The sequence below is a fragment of the Zeugodacus cucurbitae genome, chromosome 3 (assembly GCF_028554725.1).
Source record: "Zeugodacus cucurbitae isolate PBARC_wt_2022May chromosome 3, idZeuCucr1.2, whole genome shotgun sequence".
NCBI lineage: Eukaryota > Metazoa > Arthropoda > Insecta > Diptera > Tephritidae > Zeugodacus > Zeugodacus cucurbitae.
This window is the reverse complement of record NC_071668.1, coordinates 5,875,325-5,898,718: the sequence shown is the minus strand read 5'-3', so window position 1 is coordinate 5,898,718 and position 23,394 is coordinate 5,875,325. Positions and strand designations below refer to the sequence as shown.

Genomic DNA, 23,394 nt, shown 5'->3' with positions numbered 1-23,394 from the left:
AATCTATCGAAGGACTCATACACATACATATATATTATCGTACACGTATATGTAATGTATTTATAATTCTTAAATACTCCAAATAATCTGATAACATGGTTATCACCAATTATCGCTTATCGCTAAAGCTAGATTGTACATTAGCTTTTACAAAAATCTTCAAACCATATTAGCTTTTAGTTGATCTTCTACCGGCACTCTGGCAAAATGAAAGTTTTCCGCGAAGCATTAATAATTTTCGGATTTTTAACCGCGTGTCTGGTGTTCGCTGAAGCGTCCAAAGAGCGTTATGATAATTTCAAAGTATTAAAAATTAAAACTAAAAATGCTAGACAACGGCAAGTGATCGAAGAATTGGCAGAAAACATGAAGGGTGTAAGTGTAAAAAGGATGCGTATATATTGAAATATAAATAGTTTAAAGATATATATATATAGAATCAAAAATGTTTTCTTACGTATGAAAAGAAAAGTTTTTGAAGATAATTCTTTGATATATAATGCTTTTAATAGTAAAAGTTCTAAAACATTGGTTCAATTATTGGTTCAAATTGTGGTTGAAACTCTCGAATCCTTCAAAGAGTAATCATATCTTCATATAATTTTATAATTAATCGATAGTCGCATAAAATAACATTTTATCAACGAAGTAAGTCAATTTCCATCACGTCTGATACTTAAATATTTATAGCAATGTAGTTACTAATTTTTATTTGCAATGGCTAACAATAATTTATTCTCGCATTTAGTTTAATTTATGGCACAGCGATGATAAAGAAGTTCACATAATGGTAAATCCACAAAAGCTCATTTATCTACAAAATGTTACGCGATCCTATCAACTACCCTTTCAAGTGATGGTCTCAAATGTACAGAGGTAATATAATATGAAAAGAAAACCCAAACTCAATTTCAAAGTTAATAAAGTATATAACTAGCATTTGTATTCACATAGAATAATCACTTACTTGTATTTTTCTTCTTTCACACTATAATTTATAGTCTAATTGATGCGGAACAGCGCGCTCAATCTACCGATGATTTGTCATTTGGTTGGACGCGTTATTACCTCTTAGCAGACATTGAAGCTTTTTTGGATGACATACTCGCCAAATATCCCGAAGTCACTAGTCATATAGATATTGGCACCAGTTATGAAGGACGTAAGATACACGGCATCAAAATCTCCTATAAACAAGGTAATCCCGGTATATTCATTGAATCGAACATACACGCACGTGAATGGATAACATCAGCGACCGCCACCTGGTTCATCAATCAGCTACTAACTTCAACCGATACTGATGTGCGTGACTTGGCTGAGAATTATGATTGGTATATTGTGCCAGTGCTGAATGTGGATGGTTTTGTCTACACACACACAACGGTATGAATTATTATAGAAATTCAGAAAAGAGGAGTATTATTTCATAATACATATGTTTATTTTCAGGATCGTATGTGGCGTAAGACGCGCCAACCGGTGGAGGGTTCACGTTGCATTGGCGCCGATCCCAATCGTAATAGTGATTCACATTGGATGGAAAGTAATGGCGCTTCTTCAAATCCTTGTAGTGAAACCTTTGCCGGCATACAACCATTCTCTGAGCCAGAGATTAAAGCTGTTACCGATTATGTTGCAAGCATTAAGGAACGCATAAATATTTATCTCGCCTTTCATTCGTATAGTCAAGTGTTGCTTTCACCCTATGGACACACGACTGAGCATGCAGATAATCACGATGATTTAATGGCTGTAGCAAAGGCATACTCGGACGCGGTCAAAGCATTGCCTTATGGCACGGAATATACATATGGCACATCAGCGACATCTATGTGTAAGTATACATTTTGGTGTTTATGTTAGAGACTTGTAAGTGATTAAAGTAGAGTAAAAATACCACTTGGCGTTAATTATTGCAATAACATATTTATTTTTATAGATTTTACTACCGGTTCGACCAGAGATTGGGTTTATAATGAGCAAGGTATTCGTATTTCCTACACCATTGAATTCCGAGATACTGGACGCTATGGTTTTATCTTGCCGCCGATACAAATATTGCCACATTGCGAGGATACGCTAGCAGGTATTTTGGCGTTGGTAAAGAAAGCCAAAGAGTTGAAATATTTGGAAGTAAAATATGCACTTTAAATCATAAAGAAATGGTCAAATTTTATCAGTGTTCAATATATTTGCGTTCAGACATGTGTAGATTTTAATTATAAAAATATATTGCATTATATATTCTCTACTTCTCATTAAAATATTTGATATATGAAGTAAGCAAGTCGTCCATTTTGTAACCTTGCGTGGTGGTGCAAAGCAATTTCGAGGCACCAATCATATTGCCAAAACGCATATGGAAATATGTATTGCCTGAGCTCCAGAAATTCAAATCGGCATAACCGTATGATTGCAGTATATCCTAGAAAAATCTTACAAATTAATAACTTAGTGAAACCTATAATAACATTTCACGCACCTTCGTTTCGGTATGTATAATGTGAAAACCACGCTTATTTATCGCAATCAATATAGTCTCAGGCAAATTCTGATCACCGCTCTGCTTCACCAAGAAGAATGTCGAACCAAACATTTGCTGCGCTGTTAATTGACTGAGAAAACGTTGTCGCGCTTCCCGCTCATCGACGTTCTCCTCCAACAGCCCACTTACACACTGTATTATACGCGGACGCCATTCGGTAACTTTCAAGAGCATTATAATATCTTCGGGCACCAAATGTGGTAGCACATCACCAATCCTATGCAAATGTGTTGTACTTGTGCCAAAACCAACTATGTAAATTAAGCCAGCCATTGTGATCGCCAAGTCTTTATCCACCTTATAGTAACCACTCAAATATTTAGGCACTTCTTGTGGATAGTAAAAAATCATATCGGCATTAGGATCACGACCGGGCACCACATTGAACCATAGTTTTTTCATGAAATACAGTTGATACTGTAAAGCGACTTGCGTCATTGAGCGGCTGGGTAAATTCACTTTCATCCACTCTTCCAATTCGTTAATGAAATCGAATGCGAATTCCGTTTCCGGCATGGAAAACACTTTATTGCCGATCTTCACGAATAGTGAGAAGCCCTCGCAAGTTTTGAGCTCAAAACGTTTCGCAATATCTTGTGTAAGGTGTACAGCGCGTGTAAACGACTCAATTTCAAAAGCTTCCACGCTGCCATCTGGAAAGTATATCTATTTTATGGAAAGGAGATGGTTTTTTAGTTAATTGTATAATTGAGAGTGTGGTCCTCCAACCTTATGATAAATATGCATGAAACGCTGCTGTATGCCCTCCACTTCGATGGCATGTGGTGGTCGTTTGCGTTGACCATTCGCAAGTGTACGTTTCAGTCGCTTCAGTGATTCTGTTGCCAGGATATGTGTGCGCGTGTTTAGAAATTCCAGCAGCTCCTTCATAATCAATGGACTGGGATACATGACACCCGCCGCCAAATACATCAAATCCCAACCGCGTTCTTCACTGTGTTGCAAACGATTCGCTGTTAACTGTTTCATCAGCTGGCAGTAGAGTTCATCGCAAAGGGTCTCACACTCGAGCGCAGGTTTGAAAATGAAATCGGTATTTACGATCTGCTTGCCATGCGGCGTGTCCCCCATATACTACAGAAATAATTTTGTATAAAAAATAGAATTATAACATTTCAAATGCTACTTAATTGAGTCAATTAGTGTAGTCAATTTGGTAATCTACTTAATGAAGTATCTAAAAACTAATTCTCATTTACCTTCAATATGTTATAGAATATTACAAGCGCTTTTTGAAAATTCTCGGGATCACGTAAGAGAACTTTCAGTAGTGGGGCCTTAAGCATGTTGTATGAATGACGCCATAGCTCATCATTGGTTGACTTCAAGGTATGCAGCTGAGCCTGTGAAGGACGGCCAGCGCTAAAAAAGGTATATCAGTGTGAAATCAAATGTATATGGACTCAGATCTAAAGTTGTAAGACTACTCACACGATGTCATCGCGAAAATGTTCTTCAGCAAATTTTCTCAGTGTATGCATACGTTGACGCTGTATAGTTGTATATTTAATCGATTTTAAATTTCGCTTGTGTACGCTTTCAGCGCTCTCCTTGTATATCTGTATTAACTTTTCGGTGGGTTTTACTAACGTTGCTAGCACGCTGACAGCTTCTACTGGAAATTCACCCAACTCGTCGTTGCAAATTCCTGGTAACCATCGCTTTTTACCCTCCATTACATGCGCTCCAGTTATATCGCCATCAAATTGCACCAAATCACCTTTTAGTAAATATAAACGTCCCTCACGCTCTTCTGATGCTGGTTTGTAATCCTCAATGGCAATGCCATATTTCGATCGCGCTTTGAGATTTTTCAACATAAAATTTATCAACTCCACGATATCTGCCGCTTCATAACATTTGAAGATGAAATCCTCCTTCTGCACTGTTTCAATATGTAGCTCACTGATGTTCGAGCACTCCACTGAGACGCACGTGACTTGGCTCAACTCGGCATAGGATAGTTCGGCCAACACTTGCTCGGTTTCATCAATATAATAGACACCATTCGAATTGATGGCTATAACTACATTATCTGTGATGAGTTTTGGACCAGACATGCGTACAGCTTCAAAGTACCGCGAGAAATACATAGCCCATGAGAGTTGTGCAAACAAGCAGATATCCTCCATGGCCTGTTTAGGTGTACCGGTCTTCACATATTCATTGCTGGCAAATGTTGCTGTTATAAGCTCCTCCCAAGTTTTCAGGCTTTTCTCACCTGCTGTCAAGAGATTCTTTGGCACAAAGTCAGGTATAAGTTTTCGTAACACCTAAATATGTATGATCTCAAAAAGTTACAACTGAAATGGTTTACAAACCGCATATTCTTACATTTCTATCCATATTTGCACCCTGTTCCACATAATATTCAAGTGCACAGATCATGGCAATATCTTTTTCGGTGCGACAGCGATATTCACCAAAGTTGAGTCCACGTGTTATCTGAGAAATATATAAGATACAAAGACAAAATGTCAGAATTGGTTTCAGCATTATATGCAAACCTGTTTATATATCAAAAAAGTAGCCAGTGGATCCATACTTGGATCATACCAAGTGCAAAACATTTCTTTACGCAAATACAACTTCCAAGGCGCATTCTTCTCATTCTTTCCCTGTTCCTTCGCGTACTGCTCACAATTGGAGATGGCATCCATTATGTGTTCATTGCCATTGCCTAGTGACATGACTTTCTCGTAGATCGAGATAACAATGGAGAAGCCGAAATTATCCAAGAGTCCAATATGCTCTGCTAACTGTTGTACTGCTTCCTTTGCTGTGGAAGCAGAGTCCACCTGTAACTTCTTCATATTGCCATCCGAAAGAAATACATTTAACGTGATGTTGGACTTATTGCGAGTTGCCTGTAACTCAAGCCATGATGGTGGTTGTGTACGTGGTCCATTCTGTAGTGAATGCAGAAGAGATTGAAAAAAATGGAGATAGCGAAGGAAACGGAATCTACCGCTTTCTAACAGAGAACAAAGGTATATTTCGTCTAAAATGGATTACCTTTAGCGTACGGTCCAAACGATTTTCGCAATACGGCGCATACAGCGCGGGTCCATTCTGTATAAAACATCGTAGAAAATTCTCAAAACGTTTACTAGGCGGAAAGCAACCTATGCAGAGAGACAGCAATATCCAACCCTTGGCGAATGAAGTGCGATAAGGATTATTGGTTAGTTGTTTACAGATTTGAGCCAATATTTCATCCCTTATGTAAAATAAAAAAAGAATTAATCTTTCTTAAAATTTATAATTTGTGAAAGATTTGTTACCTCAAAGTGGGCCGCAGTATACCATGCCCAATTATGAAATGCAATTTCTCTAAATTATTGCTGCGCACATTCAAGACTTGCTCGTAGAATTCGATTTCCTCGCTATTATCTAACGACTTGCGTAATAGATCCGGCAATTTTGTTCTGCGTTTCAATGTTTTTCGTATCAAACGTTGATGATTCGATTCGGTTTCGTTCAATGCAGCGAGTGCAGCTTGAAACTCTTTACTCTGTGAGACGCTCTTCGAAAGTGTCATTGTCAGACGTTGCATAACGCTGGATTTACCCACAGTGCCCACAAACTCTTTACCGGTATTATTAAATTGGGCGATTTGAGTTTGTGATATGCTTTCATTATCGTCTTCAAATTTCGCTTCGGCCATGTCGCCCATAAAACGCAATATCATTATCCAAATGGCCTGTTTTCGGGATTACATATTGATATATAACTTCTTTGATGAATTATCATAAAGTCACACTTACCTTGGCGGCAATGCCATCCATAGGTAAGTCATGTTCAAGCAAAGGCCTCTTTAACGGCTTTGTACTATGATAACCCGTCGCTTGTGCATTAAAGTAGGTGGCAGCGAATTTCGCAAAACTATACTCAGATGTATCGATGGTATTTGTTTTGGGCTTGGGCATGCGTATTGTACCACCTGTGGACATCGCATGGCGTAGAGGCTAAAATAATCGATATAATTTCATTGGAAACTTAAGGCGTTTAATGTGAGGGCAGTCAATAGCATAACAGAAATCGTAAAAGCTAAAGGTTTCTTGACGAATCTTAATGACATTTATAATTACTTGTCTAAGTAGCCTTATTTAAACTAATATCCATAGTAGTCCCAGTAATAATTTGAAGTATCGAGGACTCTATGATTGTTCTCAAGAAATGCCTTTCATATCTTACTATTTAAATCAGGCATTATATCCTCGAAATATTTTCACCTAGCAAAGTTATTAATTAAAGTTTCTTTATTCGCGGTCAATATAGACACTGGGTAGTTAATAAACGATTAAATACTGTAATCTCAATCAAGCCTTACTTTTTTTAATTTTATTAGAATATTTTTCAATAATTCATTATGCTTACGGGGATATTCTTTTTTTATAGACCAAACACTCCTCATATTTTCTAAAACTCCATTTCATAGTAGTACGCCGTCATACATATAAATACTTTATTTTATTTTGATAAACAATAATCCCGCTGCTGCCGCCTTTAATGTTAAGTGCCACCTAGTCAAATATTTACCACTTTGTACTTAGATAAGTAGCGTTGGCCACTGAATGCGGTACACTTGTTTTATCAGCTCTATAAATTGATATGGGTGGTAATAAATTTATGATACTAGATGAATTTGGCTATTTTTTTTTACACAAATTTAAATTTATTGAATTTTGGTTTTGGGCTGGTTGAATTTACATTTCGCGGTTAGTTTTGCTGCGTTTTTAGGCTGATGAAGGTCTACACGCAATAAAATGTATATTTGGTGGTGGTTATTGGAAATAATTGCATATACTCTGCTATTAATTTATAATAAATATTTTTTTACTAAAAGCAAAGGTTTGGTTGTTTTACTAATCGACGAGTAAGTAAAGGTTTCAGCGGGCTTTGGATATGAAAAAAATCAATTATTCTGAAAAGAGTAAGCGCAAATGCTATGTAATTAGAAAATATTTCTAAAATGAATCAAGAAAATCGAAGAAGCGTGAAAAATTTTAATATTTTATATAAGTGTTCGCTGAAAATAAATTTTTAAGAAATGTGGTTTTAATAATAGTTGGAAATATAGTTATGTCACTAGAATTCAGGTAAGGTAAGAGTGATTTCAAATTGCTAAGCTGGGAATTTATAAATCTCAGGACTTTCTTCTTTATCTAACGATATTTGTCATAAATAGTAATTATTTTGTATCTAAAATCTTTAAGCTTTTGTAGATGCCAGATGTGTTAAAAAAATAACGGGCATTTTTGTGTTTTTTGAAAAAATATTTATTCATTCGTCCACATTGATATTGTCGCCTGCAAAATAGTGCCCATTCTATATTATGCAATTATAAATCTTACAACTCCCGTTATTTTTGGGACACATCGCCTATGTCATTTCATTAGATATTCCAGAAATGAAAAAATTATGAAAAAAATGAAAAAGACTATATAACTGTAAGTAAAATATCGTTGGTCATTGCCACAATGACTTGCCTGACTTAAAGTGTGTTTGTCATTGTTTTAATTAAAAATTCTCAGTTAGCTAATGATCGTCCGATACTCAGATAATTGATAAAAAAAATACTCGCGAAAAATATGCATGAACCATCTAATATGGAAAGATAATAACCATTTTCAAATAAGAAGGCTACAACAAACATTTCTGACAACAAAAATTACAAATACAAAAGCATATGTGCATTACCCAACTTAAGCTCAGCGTATATGTATTTAGGGAGAATGCGGGTCCGGAAGTGTAAGTGCAAATAAGGTGTATATATAATGGTATAAAAAATTAATGAATTTTAAAAATAACTTGAATAAAAATTCAAAATATTGACGTCAAACGAGTTAGCCCCTTGAGGTTCGAATTTTTTTTTTTAATATTATAATAAAAGTAGTCCGAATACTTCAAAAAATTCGATTATATAAATGCGAAAATCGAAGCAAATATTAACATTTATGGCAGTAGTCTGCTTTAGCAGCCGAAAAAAAAAACGTTTTTAATTAATGAATTTTAAAAATTTTAAAAATAACTTTAATAAAAATTCAAAATATTGACGTCAAACGAGTTAGCCCCTTGAGGTTCGAATTTTTTTTTTTAATATTATAATAAAAGTAGTCCGAATACTTCAAAAAATTCTATTATATAAATGCGAAAATCGAAGCAAATATTAACATTTATGGCAGTAGTCTGCTTTAGCAGCCGAAAAAAAAAACGTTTTTTTAGCTATTTTTTTTTTAAAAGGAAGGAAATGATTGTGGTAAACGGAATTTCAAGACGATCGTGTACTATATTTAAGGTTTAAAAAACAATATTTATTACTAAAAAATATTGAAATTTTTTCAAAGTTGTAAGTATTTTTCTGGAGCGCTTGGAGTCTGCACTTGTAAATCGTTGCCGGTGATGGAGGTCGTACGATGCGTCTGAAAAAGTCGAACCAAATTTTTTTTTAACTTTTATAAATTTCTTTTCTTTATGAACTAAAAAAATAACGAAGAAGTTATGAAATTCCAATTTTTTTCGAAGTTTGAAAATAAAAATTCACTTTTTTAAGAAAAACAATTTACTTTAAGTTACAAAGCAAGTAGTTTCAATAATAATTTTGTCCAAATAGAAGATAGTTAGATAGTTCAAATAGAAGTTTATTTAATACTGAAGCTAGATCACTTTGGTTTTTTTCGATCTTTTAGATATTGTGAAAATGAAAACTCGAGAAAACGCGCTTTAAAGCTTTCTGTCCAAAAAAATATATATCACACTTGCTCGGCCACTAAAACTGTTCTAGCTTCGAAAATATGTCGAATTGGCCTCTGGAATTTTAAAGACATATTCTTGGATAGTTTTGGAAGGGATTTAAAACAAAACAAAAAAATTGATTTTTTGAAGCCTGTAAAGCAGACTACTGCCTTAAGGCGATTTGAATGAACATATACACGAAAATATTGAAGAAACTAGTTTGGGTTCAGCCACATCTATATACTCAAACTAACATTAAATATTTAAAATATTCTGAAATTATCAAGTGAGTACAAGTAAATACATATAATTTAAGCTAAACAGACATAAGGCAAACAATTTCTACAATTATCAGCAACAATTCAAAAGTTACTAAAATTTGCTGACAACAACAAACAAAGGAAACATACCACCACAACCAATTTTTTTTTTTTTCAATTTATAAGAATAAATACAACAAAGCTAAACTAATATTGTATAGTAATGTAAAAAATGTTTATTTACAAACGTTTCAATGCACAATTAAATATTTAAATACACATGTAATGCATTTGAATGCAAATCAACTACAAGCTGCTGCTTAATAAATAATGTAATATGAATACACTGTTTAATACAATGATTTTTCTTACTAAATTAACATTAAGCTTAAAGTAATCAAAAATATATGCTAACTACTATGTATATACATGGATACTCAGTAAACCAAGCGGTTTTTTTTTTCTAAATAGTGTGTCATGACTCAAAAGCATGATGTGAAAACCGGCGGTTACAACTTGTGCTACACAGCAACACATATAAATTATCATAATATTATATTTTACATTTCTTAGTTTATTTCTAGACTAAAATGGTTAAAGCATATTTTCAGGCACATTGCTTTTTAAAGAAACAAAGTCATTATAGCTTTCTAGCCAACTATATACAACATCGCAATACACTTAAGCGCTAATTGCGTTCATAACTATTTAATTCTAATTTATAATCTCGTTTGATTCGACAATTTACGCGGCGCTGGCAACGGCGCCTCATAATAATTCACCGGACGTGATAACAATTTAATGGGTATATTCTTTTTCAGACGCAATTCGCGTTCGAACATCAATGATTTCTCTCTGACATTCGACACGACGGGTGCACTCACATCGGCATCGTCGAGAAAGCCAAAAACGTCGTCCACAATCTGTTTCGATGACTCCAGATCGATGTAATTGTCATTGGGCACTTCTTTGACTTGTCGCTGCTCAGCTACGGCTGCGCCATTAATACCGTGCTTACCGTTCACAGCCAGTTGGCCATTCATAGCCGCTTGTGCTGCAGTCGGAGGAGTAGTCTGATGAGCCGATTTGGCTGCCTCAGCTGCTGCATGGGCGCTGAGTCGTGACTGCCGCTCTCGCTCGGCCTGTTGATGTTCACGCGCCTGTCGTATTAGTAACTCCTCCGACGCACGCAACGCTTGCAATTCCTTATGACGCTGGCGGCGCAACTTGAACGCCTCACGTGCCAAATAGCCGCGGCAGTAAGACTGCAAGTGTGTGATGCGACTGCGCAGTCTTGTGAATTGATGCGTTAGTTGTTTTTGTGCAATGCAAGCGCCCAAACGGTGGAAACCTTGACGTGCAATGAGGAAATCGCGTCGGTACTTGTAGCCACGCCACACCCTCTGTATGGTGAGCGCAGCTTCGCGATAACGTCGCAGTTGACGTCGGAAGAGTACTTTACGAAATCCGCGTTGTATAGCTATAATGGATTGGAGCACTATGCGTGCACGCTCCTTCTCTAGGAATGTATCGTCCACATCTTTTAGAAATACTTTCTGTCGCCCGAACTGATAATCGGCGGTGGCGGGTAGCAATTGTTTGCATATCTGCTCGGTGACTTGGCGACAGTCGACGTCACGGGTTGGACCGAGTTTCGGCAGTAGCAGACGATAACGTTCGACGAAATCCTTGTAGCTGTGACGTATAGGGTAACCGGCATGCCGTATGCGTGCCGTCTCCATCATGCCGGAATAGCGCAGCTGACGTACGCAGAGCTCACGATCAAATAACTATAAAATGGAATAAAAATATATGTCAATAGAGATCATAGAAATAAAAAAACATAAGTGTTAGATTTGTGGTAAAAATATTTAGATTTCTGGTAAATTAGAAGATCTTCTGAATCTTTTTAGATTATGTAGACCAAGATTAGTGAATAGTTATAGATCGCTAAGTCTCAACACCTGCCTTTGATAATTGAATTAAATAAAAAAACGATTATGTATACTTACATTAGATTTCTTCTCCTCATTCGGCTTAATGCATCTAATAAAGAACGGATGCGCTGCAGATAGTGTACGCATGAGCAGATCCAATGAGTTTCGAAACTTAACGGACAATGTTAACTGTTTCTTCATCGTATCGTATGGCATTTGTAGTGGAAAAATATCTATGAGGAACTTGTTTTTCGATTTTCCAATCATCTCACGTAAATCCATGCTGAAGGAATCACGATTTTTCTCCAGAAACCCATTTGGATTATACATAACAACACCGGCGTAATGTCTTATACCAAAGAGTGCGGCTTGGTTGGATTTAGGTTTGACATATATGGAGCGATTACCATGTTGTACGTGCAATTTCTCCAGCAATGTGTTATCGGTACCTGGAAAAAGTAAATGTAAAAGAGGATAATTAGTATTATGTTACAAGAGAGTTCTTAATCAAAAGTGTGTAGAGAATATATCTTACTCACATTTAGGAGTAAAGAGCTTATAGCTAATTACCTTTTGGAAACTTCGATTCCTCATCGATGAGTGACATAATATTCACCGATTTCATGCCAATTAAGTCCAATATCTCTTGATTGTCCTGGAAGTCAATGTGTTGCCACTTTATGCTCTCTTGTTCATATTCCGCTTGCTCCATCTGTAGGTATTATATAGAGAAAATGTTGCATGAATTAAACTTAATCTCTGATAATCTCTCTAACAAACTAACCTTAAAAATGTGTCGCACGAAGAATTGCTGCAGATTCTCATTCGCATAATTGATGCACAACTGTTCGAAACTGTTATCTGTGAAGTTCTCAAAACCAAAGATATCCAAAACACCGATCGTATTTAACGATTTCGACGACTTATCCTTCGTATCGATAGTCGTATTTATGCGCTCAACGATGCGCACGAAAATCGCGCCATACAACGACTTCACGAACGCATCGCGGCCTTCAATGGTCATTTCGCGCGAGAGGCTGGTCACAACACGTTCACCATGCACAAATATCGTTTTCGACGTCAACGCATTGGCCAAAGCTTGCTTCGTGACGCCCAACAAGGAAGCTACGCGCTGCAAGCTCACAACATCGTTAGCCTCCGTCGCGTCCATATTTTGTACAATTGTCGCCTTAAAGTACATATTGCCCAGATGTAGTATGGCCGCCAGAAGACTAAATATACTCCACACTTCCTCGGGACCAAAAGAGAGCACCTTCATAGCAGCGCGTATGTCCGCAAAGTCTTTCGCATCATTTTTACCCTGCAACTCATGACAGCCACCCTGTGATAAGTAATGGTACTTTGTAGGCGATTTATCCAACAGTTCGAGACGCGTCAGCTCAGCTTTACTCAGACCCGCCAACATGCAATAGAAAATATGATAATTCCGCTCATCGCGCGACTGCGCCACAATGCGTGACTTCTCCAAGAGATATTGCTCGATATTCGCGCCCTGTATGGTGCCCGCATCCGTGAAGCGTATCTCAATGTATTTGCCAAAACGCGACGAGTTGTCATTGCGCACCGTCTTCGCATTGCCGAAAGCCTCCAAAATTGGATTGGCCTCTATAATTTGCTGCTCGATCCACGAATGCTTGCCACTAATAGCGGCCAGATACTGTAGTATGAGTTTCGTGCTCTCCGTTTTGCCGGCGCCCGATTCGCCGCTAATCACAATGCACTGATTCTGGTGATCACGTTTCAACTGCTGAAAGGCATTATCGCTGATGGCAAATATATGCGGTGGAAGCTCACTGATCTTCTTCCCACGGTATTTCGTGATCTCACGATTCGTGTAAATCGGTAGCACTTGGTAGGGATTAATGGCGATCAACATGGAGCCGGTGTAGGTCTAAGAGAAAAAAATATTTAATAGAAATTAGCTAAAGATATATCTCTAACTGTATAACAAATTTTTGTGTCACTCACATAAATAAGCCGCTTTGCGTAACGCATCTCCAAGTTCCTCAAAATTGCGTACTCCTGCAAATCACCCAACGTAATCATATCATCGACGCCTTGCTGTGACGTGATATGCATCGCTTTCATTACATCCTCTGCGGGCACCCAAAATTGCTTACCCTCGTCATTGGCAATAAGCGTGCGCGTCTTCTCTGTGCGTATGACGCGCGCGCCAAACGGCACCACAAATTCATTGTCACCGGCATTTTGCGGCTTCACCCACACACATTCGCCCTGTTTGAGTGGCGCATAAAAATAGAAGGGAAAATTGAAAAACAAACACTTCATTATTGATTGAATTCTCTAAAGGTGAGTTCGCATGGGTGCTGGCAAAAGGGATTATTTTATATATACTTAAGGTTTTATATATATTGGTTCATGTGCGTATGTGTGTGTATGCATTTGCATATTTTTAGGTAGACAAATTTAATAAATTTTAAAACCATTCAGACATATTTATCGCTTGACATACTCGAGTTAATAACACCAATAGACCTCAAAAGGCACTTTAACAACACGAGTGGTTGCTTATACGCCAAGGGGGTATATGTGCGCTCGACTGCGCTGTTGTGTGTACACAAGTATATGTAAAGGCATTTGTGTATGATACTAGTGCACGTTTCTAAATAAGTTTAAACGTATACGAATATTCAAAAATATTTGCGATTTATTGCGCTTAGAATTTCATGTATTTGTGGTTGGCAGCTAAGTAGTAATTTCCTGTATTAAGGCAATTTATTCATATCAGTTAATAGAATTGAAAATTTGTGCGGTAGTTAGTAGCTTTCGCAAGCATATTTATTCACATTCATATTCATACATATACACAAATGAGTATTTATTTCCACAAAAATATGTATACTTAACACAAAATTTATCTGCGTGGCATAGGTAATTAAATGCTAAGCTATGTACAAATACAGGATATTACTAATGGGTTTTTAATCTGCTTTATCAGTTGAAACTTAAGTGAATATAATTTGGTATTTCAGAAATGTTGCAGAAAAAAGTGGTCGGAAATTAAGTTATCTTGTATTTTTTTTATATTCATATTTTTTACAGTTAGGCTATATATGAAATGGCATTCGCATTGAGAAGTAGGGTTAGGCTTGGATGAATAAAATCTTCCTTAAAAATATTGCTGCAACAACACTGAAAATTTTCGTAAAGACCGAGGCCTAACTTTAGGCAAAAGACCCATGGTACTACAAAAATGGTATCAAAAAGTTGGAACATCGCAATAAACAATATTTTTTCTCTCTCGATGTCACCTATATTAAATAATAAAAATCATGCTGCCGAAAAGTGATCTCAGAACTCGCACACAACTTTCACAAGAAGATCTTACGGATCAGCTGTAGAACCTAACCTGTCCTAACCTGTAGGCAAAGTTATTTCGAACTGGGTTGATATGAGATGTGTTAAAAAAATTGCGGGAATTTTAAAATTTCCAAAAGCCAAGTATTTTTCATTCCTGTCTCTGAAGTACGATAAAATTTTCAGCTGTTTTCATTGCCTATTTTGTCTATAACAGCCCCTAAAATTAGACATGTTATTATGAGCTTTGGGATTTACATTTGATATAAGCTCACACATCGTTGATTGTTCGTTAATTCTTGTCCAAAAACACGTTACGATGCTCCAGCCACCATATTCGCCAGTCAAGGGTCAGTCTGACTATCCAACTTAAGGGGTTAGGGGTAGTCAGGATTTCCAAAAATTATTATTTTTTATTATTTTTTGCTTATTCGATAGTTTATACTTTCAAAAATACCCTGTGAAAGCGATAAGGTCGTATCTTGAATAATTTTTGAATGACAGCGTTCTAAAGAGCGGCCGCTCGCAGGCATAAACCTATATAGTCAAAACTTTAAACGCGTTTTTCTCAAAACTTTTTTTTTTCAAAAATTTCTGTTGACATCAAAAAAACTGTTGAAATCTAGAAATAATTTCCTGAGGCCGCCATTTTGTTAATTTTTGAAAAAAAAAAGTTTGGTTCAGGCCCAGGAGTATCTATTTATAAAACTAATTTTTTCTATACGATTGATTTTAGATGAATCTCCAAGGACTAATGATTGTCACCGCAAGGACCTTTTTTTGAAACGGGGTCAACACAGACAGCTATAACTTTGGAAATTATATATTTTTTTAAATAAAATGATTTATTATAAAAAAAAATACTGAAAATTCTCATTAGTTCGTGTCTCTGCCTACCCCTAACCCCTTAAATAGCCAAAGGCTATCTCAAAAATCCAATTTGAGAAGTGTTTCGAAGATTGAAAAAAGTGCTGCCATAAGCGCATAATATCGAATGGCATTATGTTGAAGGCGACAACATTAGTTTACATGAATGTAAAAATATTTTCTTCAAAAAACCAAAATTCCCATTATTTTTTGAACACACCTCATATGCCGAATTCTATTATTACCACTGATAAGGCACACCGTACCGTGGCTTTGATGAAATGAACTCATAAATTTGATGGGGAACCACACACAAGCTCTCAAAGCTAAGGTCATTTGCTTGATCATAGACTTCCCAAAACTTAATTTTTTTTATATACCATTCAATAATTTAGTCACTGTGAACTTTACTCGATGTGATCATAAAGCAAAGGCTGGCGCATAGTGACAAAAATATACACTTTAATAAGAGTCGAGTGCTGCAAAGAAATTGTATCTCTGGTTAGCGTCTGCATAGCATTGGTAATAAGTAATACAGCACTCAGGCTATTCAAACGCTATAAATTTTCACAAGCCTTTAGGCAAACAGCAATATTTACTTAACCATTGTGATTTGTTAAGCAGAACTTAAACTGTCATTCAAAGTAGCTTTAATTAATTGACATTTGCAAGAGACATTGCTTTTGTGTTTTTAAAAGCCTAACAGCACTCGATAAAGCCACTAGCAAACAACTATTGCACAGCGCCGGACATTTAGAAGTATCATGAGCATGTGTAAATATGACTAATACCTCAATAAGTATAACTGAAACTTTAACGCCATGTAATGCAATTTTATTATTTTTTGTGAAATTACAATTTCACGACACAGTCAATGCTTGAACTCGGCAAGTTGAAAGCAATGCAATTTGCTGAAATTTTTAATGGTAAATCAATACCAATGGAAATTGCGGAAAAGGCATGACCAGCTATAAATATGCAGTTATAAATACAAAAAAAAAAAACAAAAAAAAGAAAGCAGCAATACGAATAATTACGAAGGAAAGCAATACATACAACAACTGATAGTGGACTGAGATTTGATTGCGCTGATAACGAACTGACGAGCGTTTCGATATGGCGACGCTGAAAAACTAATTAAACAACTCAGCGGTGAAAATGTGAGTAATCGAAAAATTATGCGCGAAATTTGTATGTAAATGAGTTGATGTCGATTTTAGATTTTTTTTTAATTTTTATTGGTGTAGCGGCGCCTTTATTAGAAATTTTTTTACTACGCAGGTGTGACAATATTTTCTAAAGAACATAGATAAATAATTTATAGCATTATATCACTGCCTATTAAGCAAATAACTATGAATTTATGCGTAGCGAAAATCTAAAAATCGAGAAAGTCTGCCAAGATAAAGTGGGCTTATAATAGACTACAATAACATAATTAGATAAATAATTTGAATGTAATTTCAGTAGTAAGGTATATCATTGAAGCATAAAACCAGACTGGATGATACAAGCTCTCAGAAATAGCACATGATAGCATATAATTAGTATGCCACTATCTTCTTTTTAATTTTTACGGATTTTAAGATAAAATACTTTTTTGTGTTGGAATGTTAATAAAATACAGTGGAGCTTCTCTAACTCAAATCACCATAATCCTCAAAAAAACTTCGAGTTAGAGAGACTTCGAGTTATAGAATTTTCAATAAAACATAACATTTTTCAAAAAGTTGGAAAATATAGATTTAAATACAATTTTATTTAATTACTTCGCATAAAGTTTTCTGTTCTTACGTTAAAACATCTATTTTGTAATTTTGTTGGTTGCAGTTTGCTATTGCTGGGCTCTTGACGCCTGTATCCTAAGCCTTTCTTACATGATTTATGCAATCCAAAAGTGTAACATCATATTTTTTGTTCGGTTCCGTACGATATAGAGGGACTCCTTTAAAATTCTGCCTCGATAGTAAATTTTGTATTATCCCCTGGTAAAAAAGTTCGATTTATGGAAGGAAATTTGTACGAAATTTTACTTCTATTGCCACTTCAAGAGTTCGAGTTATGGAGAACTTCGAGTTATAGAAGCTTGAGTTATGGAAATTCCACTGTAATTTATTGCCAAAAACTATTGTTGAAGCTTATCAGAAAATCTTTTTGGTCTGTATATAGTAGGTGTGCACATATTCGGCAAATAACACAGCGCAATAAAATCATTAATAATATTGTTAAAACCAAATATTTATTTTACTTAACTGCCAATAATTAAAGCAGTAATAAATAATTTTACTTTTTTTTGTAAATATCTACACTTTGACTTATGATATCATAGGAATTTTTAAATTAACTCAATTTAGTTGTGATTTAATTTGTATATACATTGGCAAGTAAGTGTGTCTAAATAAAGGGTGATTTTTTAAGAGCTTGATAACTTTAAAAAAAAAAAAACGCATAAAATTTGCAAAATCTCATCGGTTCTTTATTTGAAACGTTAGATTGGTTCATGACATTTACTTTTTGAAGATAATTTCATTTAAATGTTGACCGCGGCTGCGTCTTAGGTGGTCCATTCGGAAAGTCCAATTTTGGGCAACTTTTTCGAGCATTTCGGCCGGAATAGCCCGAATTTCTTCGGAAATGTTGTCTTCCAAAGCTGGAATAGTTGCTGGCTTATTTCTGTAGACTTTAGACTTGACGTAGCCCCACAAAAAATAGTCTAAAGGCGTTAAATCGCATGATCTTGGTGGCCAACTTACGGGTCCATTTCTTGAGATGAATTGTTCTCCGAAGTTTTCCCTCAAAATGGCCATAGAATCGCGAGCTGTGTGGCATGTAGCGCCATCTTGTTGAAACCACATGTCAACCAAGTTCAGTTCTTCCATTTTTGGCAACAAAAAGTTTGTTAGCATCGAACGATAGCGATCGCCATTCACCGTAACGTTGCGTCCAACAGCATCTTTGAAAAAATACGGTCCAATGATTCCACCAGCGTACAAACCACACCAAACAGTGCATTTTTCGGGATGCATGGGCAGTTCTTGAACGGCTTCTGGTTGCTCTTCACCCCAAATGCGGCAATTTTGCTTATTTACGTAGCCATTCAACCAGAAATGAGCCTCATCGCTGAACAAAATTTGTCGATAAAAACATTTCGAACCGAACACTGATTTTGGTAATAAAATTCAATGATTTGCAAGCGTTGCTCGTTAGTAAGTCTATTCATGATGAAATGTCAAAGCATACTGAGCATCTTTCTCTTTGACACCATGTCTGAAATCCCACGTGATCTGTCAAATACTAATGCATGAAAATCCTAACCTCAAAAAAATCACCCGTTATAATGCTTTTTCAAGGAACGTGAAGTCATTTTTCGTTAGTTGATCTTATCAATTAAGAGGTAGCGATTACTAAGCACAAATCGCATAAATCAATGTTTTTTTTGTAAATTATCATATCTACTCTAATATATCTCTATATAAAAAGCGTATAAATTATATATGGGAAGTTGTATTTTTAAATCTTGGAGAATACCACTCAGGTTTAAAATAATAGATTACTTATATTTTATTTGCATTGTATATATGGTAATAAAAAATAGCAAATGATTTTATTTTGAAAAAAAAAAAATTTATTGCTCAACAAACACATTTTTGAAAAACCATTAGACACTAGTCAAACACTTCACTTGACATCTGTTAACAATTTGTTATTTTTTGCCGGAAAAGACAAATGTTTTTGCTTGTGATAAAAAACAAAACTGAATTGACACAACGACATTATTGAAGTCTCACACATATATTTATTAGAAATAGAGGTGGTACAGTTTTAAGCTAAAATTTACAAAATTCTTTTTTATATTTATTAAAAAAAAATTTGATGTAAAAACAATTTTTATTAAAAAAATGTATTTGAAAACTATTTTTTTAAATAAAATATTTTAATAAATAAAATTTTATTTATAAAAAAAATATTTTCATAAATAAAATTTTATTTAAAGCTATTTTTATAAATAAAATATTATATAAAAAAAATATTTTTATAAAAAAAATTGTATTCAAAAACTATTTTTATAAAAAAAAATAAATTTTAAAAACAATTTTTATTAAAAAAATTTTATTGAAAAACTATTTTTATAAAAAAAATATTTTCATGAATAAAATTTTATTTAAAAACTATTATAAAAATATTTTTATAAAAAAAATTGTATTTAAAAACTATATTTATAAAAAAAAATAAATTTTAAAAACTATTTTTATAAATAAAATATTTTATAAAAAAAAATATTTTTATAAATAATATTTTTATAATTAAGAAATACTCGAATATTTTTATAATTAAAATTTTATTTATGAAAATATTTTTTTTATAAAATATATTTTTTATATTTTTTTTATAAAATATTTTATTTAAAACTATTTTTATAAATATAATATTTTATGGAAAAAAAACTATTTTTATAAAAAAAATTTAAATATATATAATTTCAAATTAACTGTATTATTAAATAATAATATTTTTTTTATTAATTTCTAATATCCGGTTTTTCAAATATAACTTCCGGATATAGAAATACTCGAATTTTTCATTTGAGCCTTATGAGTTAAAAAATATACCTCAACATTATAGCTATGTATGCTCAAAACTGTCGATCGTTTACTTACAAGTTCATTTTGAAAATTAGTCATTTTGTCAAAACGCTGCAAGGCATCAGCACAGTTCCCCCTGGCTAATTATTTTGCAATACGACACTGATGGCTTATTATTGCAATTAATTTTTTAGCAATTTTTTTAAATCAATTTTTTATCAATTTATATTTTATCTCAGGCTTATATTTTTTGATTTTTTTGCGCATTCAAATTAATTATAATGCTTATTGTTTTTATTTGATAGACTTTGATTGCATTTCATTAATCACATTCATGAATAGACAATAATTTTCAATTAAGTCAGTTAATATGGTTTTTTTATCGATTTATTTCTTTTTTAATTTTTTCAAGTTGGCACTGGTTTGAATATGTGGCTTTCTATTTATTTTTTTATTATTACGAGGTCTTCAGGCAACTTTCAACAATTCAAATCACTTTTTATTAAAGATGTATATACTCCTGCAGCTACGAATCAATATTTCCAATATGCTTATCAAACTAGCACAAATTTCGCAATGTACATATGCCGAACTACAAAAATCACTTTCGTTATAAGTATGTACGAGTATGTTTGCGCGTTTGTGCCAATGAACACCACCGTCAGCACAACGTATAACCTGCACACGTTGCGATCAATTTCACGCCGATCCGTAGCCAACAATGCCTCGCGCACTTTTAAATTTCCCTCAGTTAAGAATTCGTTTAATTACTGGCGAAAATGAATATGCACATGTACGAGTATGTATGTGGTATGTGCCGTGCCGATATCTTATAAGAGAACGCACATACCAAATGTGCTAAATGTTGTTTTTATTGTTGTTTGTTGATGTTATCATTTTGCTGATAGCGATACGTCAAGTTAAATAACATATGGGCGCTAATACACACACACACACACCCAAACACACACAAATGTGCTCTTTAATAATAGTTAACACGCGCGCTCAGCGATAAATTTTACGCTCATTATAACACTCTCACTCTCAATAGAATTTGGCGGAGATCTTTGGTTTATATACATAACAAATAGTAGCTTACCATTAAAGTTTTCAATGTCAGTAATTAAGCTTTCATTTTTATTTTATTTTCAATAAATGTATTTCAATTAATTTCATAATTTTATGAAACTCATAGAAGTGACATTACAACGTTAAGCCTACATTTTCAAAGTTCTAAAAATAGATGCGATGAAAAATTGTAACACACACACACATATATATATTTTCGAGTGGCAAACGAAACTAATACAAATGAAATAATTAAAAAAGAAAGTAGCTTTCTGAAGACTTAGTTATATATTCAATTTTCTTAACTAATAAAATATTACGAGCTTTCACTTTTAGCGGTAAACTTTCATTGTTAGACAAAAAGCTTTCATATAACTTTTATGAAACTCATACTATTAAATTAGTGAGCTTTCGCTTTCAACAGTAAAATTTCATTAACAGACAAGGAGCTTTCATGGAATTTGGCTTATGCACCGTATGAAAATAGTACTATGTAATTAGTGAGCTTTCACTTTAAGTGATAAACTTTCATTGTCAGGCCGAAAGCTTTCATAGAATATGACTTTTGAAATTAGTGAGCTGTCAGTTCAAGTGATAAACTTTCATTGTTAGGGTAGCTTTCAAAAAATTTGGCAATTTTTTTACTTTCTGAAAATAATACTGTTAAATATATCTATTGAAGCATCCCATGAAAATACTCCATTCAACACGAAGCTGTGCTTTCACTTAAATATTATATAACAAATAAAATTTAATAGTCTCAGATCATTCTCGAATCAGAATAATATTTCTTGATGCAGTAAACGAAACTTCAAGCCTCCTTCTAGTGAAATCAGAGACCAAGAAACTTCTACACACTTGGCAACACTGTTTTCAAATATTTATAATATTTTTAGGGCGCAATCGAACTACTTGAAAAGTCAACTTATTTATTTTTATACACACATACATATGTGTATACATTCAGACCGAACAAAGAACAGTGCCGAGAACACTTGTCTATCGATTATCAAAACAATAACCAATATGCGTACTCAAATTTATGGCCATACATGATGAATCACACAGCGCAATTGACGAATTAAAGACAAGTGTTTGATATGAACAAAGTTTATTTACGTTATAAATATTTTTACTCACTAAAAACCAAATATTTTCTTAGTAAAAATCGTCGCTTTCAATTACAAGTGCACTGTCTGTTTGTGCTGACATAGCAAATTTTTATTTCTTTTTATTTTTTATTCGCATTTTTTTACAACACTATGCGGGAATCACTTCCATTTAGTATAGAGTGTGGGTATTTGGTGCGCCGGTGAATTGAGCTTACGTATTTTATTAACTCACTAGTAAGACACGCAGTGGTGTATGTATGTAGATTTGTAAATATATTTACCTTTCCGTTAGTTATATACATATTTACGTATTTATTAGCAGCAAAAGGAAATAGAAGCAAATATAAATTGGGTAGCGCCTTGATTATAAAGCGGGCAATTGATATCAACATATTTATAGAGTCAGGTGAATTGTTATCGCTGAGCAAACATTTTGCAGTATAAAATTCACGAACGAAAATTCAACAACCAAAAGCAATATAATTAATTGTAGCACTGCTGTAGACGTTCTAACAAACATATAAACAGACATATATATATTAACTTATGGATATGATAAAGTTGTATTGCTATGTGCATATGGATCTATAGAACTTATCTTACAGCTGCTCAATCGATTATGCCACTAAAACCACATTGAGTTTGGTATTAGAAGATAAGTATTAAATAAATTATTTAAAGCAGTTGGCTTATAGATATTTTTTGCACTGTCACTCAGTCACGTGACTGGCGCATGAGTCACATATTGAGTGAAATTGATGACAGATGCATAGCGCACATAAACAGACAAGTAAATGGTGAAATTAATACGATATTGATACTAAAAGCGTGCTACTTACATGTATAACGGCTGAAACCGCAAAAGTTGTTTGTTGCAGTTCTTAAAGTAGATGAATGTGGAAAAAAAAATTTTCAAAAAAT

At 34.2% G+C, this 23,394-nt stretch overlaps 2 protein-coding genes across 4 annotated transcripts; one reads left to right on the top strand and one right to left on the bottom strand.

The window, feature by feature from the left end:
- Positions 1-162: 162 nt before the first annotated feature.
- LOC105214197 (zinc carboxypeptidase) lies at positions 163-2,254 on the top strand. Its single transcript, XM_011187481.3, has 5 exons — positions 163-375; positions 749-876; positions 1,002-1,386; positions 1,453-1,837; positions 1,943-2,254. The coding sequence occupies exons 1-5, from the start codon at positions 208-210 to the stop codon at positions 2,152-2,154; spliced, it is 1,278 nt and encodes a 425-aa protein (XP_011185783.2). The 5' UTR covers positions 163-207; the 3' UTR covers positions 2,155-2,254.
- Positions 2,252-21,522, bottom strand: LOC105214198 (myosin-VIIa). Of its 3 annotated transcripts, none has more exons than XM_054228205.1 (16): positions 21,393-21,522; positions 13,494-13,760; positions 12,289-13,416; positions 12,075-12,216; positions 11,580-11,953; positions 10,452-11,357; positions 6,337-6,537; positions 5,854-6,272; positions 5,585-5,789; positions 5,077-5,478; positions 4,904-5,014; positions 4,001-4,842; positions 3,769-3,931; positions 3,278-3,643; positions 2,486-3,214; positions 2,252-2,428 (listed from the first exon to the last, which is right to left on the bottom strand). In XM_054228205.1, the coding sequence occupies exons 1-16, from the start codon at positions 21,393-21,395 to the stop codon at positions 2,252-2,254; spliced, it is 6,435 nt and encodes a 2,144-aa protein (XP_054084180.1). In that variant the 5' UTR covers positions 21,396-21,522. The 3 variants fall into 3 exon arrangements, with proteins under 3 accessions (XP_054084180.1, XP_054084179.1, XP_054084181.1); XM_054228204.1 differs by lacking the exon at positions 21,393-21,522 and adding an exon at positions 20,369-21,306; XM_054228206.1 differs by lacking the exons at positions 2,252-2,428; positions 2,486-3,214; positions 3,278-3,643; ... (1 more) ...; positions 4,001-4,842; positions 21,393-21,522 and adding an exon at positions 20,369-21,266 and having other exon boundaries at positions 4,999-5,014; positions 5,126-5,478.
- Between the last annotated feature and the right edge of the window lie 1,872 nt (positions 21,523-23,394).

Bases quoted from the DNA above. Each gene is read 5' to 3' on its own strand.
- LOC105214197 (XM_011187481.3), top strand. From the start codon at position 208: ATGAAAGTTTTCCGCGAAGCATTAATAATTTTCGGATTTTTAACCGCG. The intron at 376-748 runs GTAAGTGTAAAA...TCTCGCATTTAG, and splicing joins TGGCAGAAAACATGAAGGGT to TTTAATTTATGGCACAGCGA. The intron at 877-1,001 runs GTAATATAATAT...TATAATTTATAG, and splicing joins ATGGTCTCAAATGTACAGAG to TCTAATTGATGCGGAACAGC.
- LOC105214198 (XM_054228204.1), bottom strand. From the start codon at position 20,392: ATGACTAATTTTCAAAATGAACTT. The intron at 5,790-5,853 runs GTAACAAATCTT...ATTTTACATAAG, and splicing joins ATACTGCGGCCCACTTTGAG to GGATGAAATATTGGCTCAAA. The intron at 3,644-3,768 runs GTAAATGAGAAT...TTATTTCTGTAG, and splicing joins TATTCTATAACATATTGAAG to TATATGGGGGACACGCCGCA.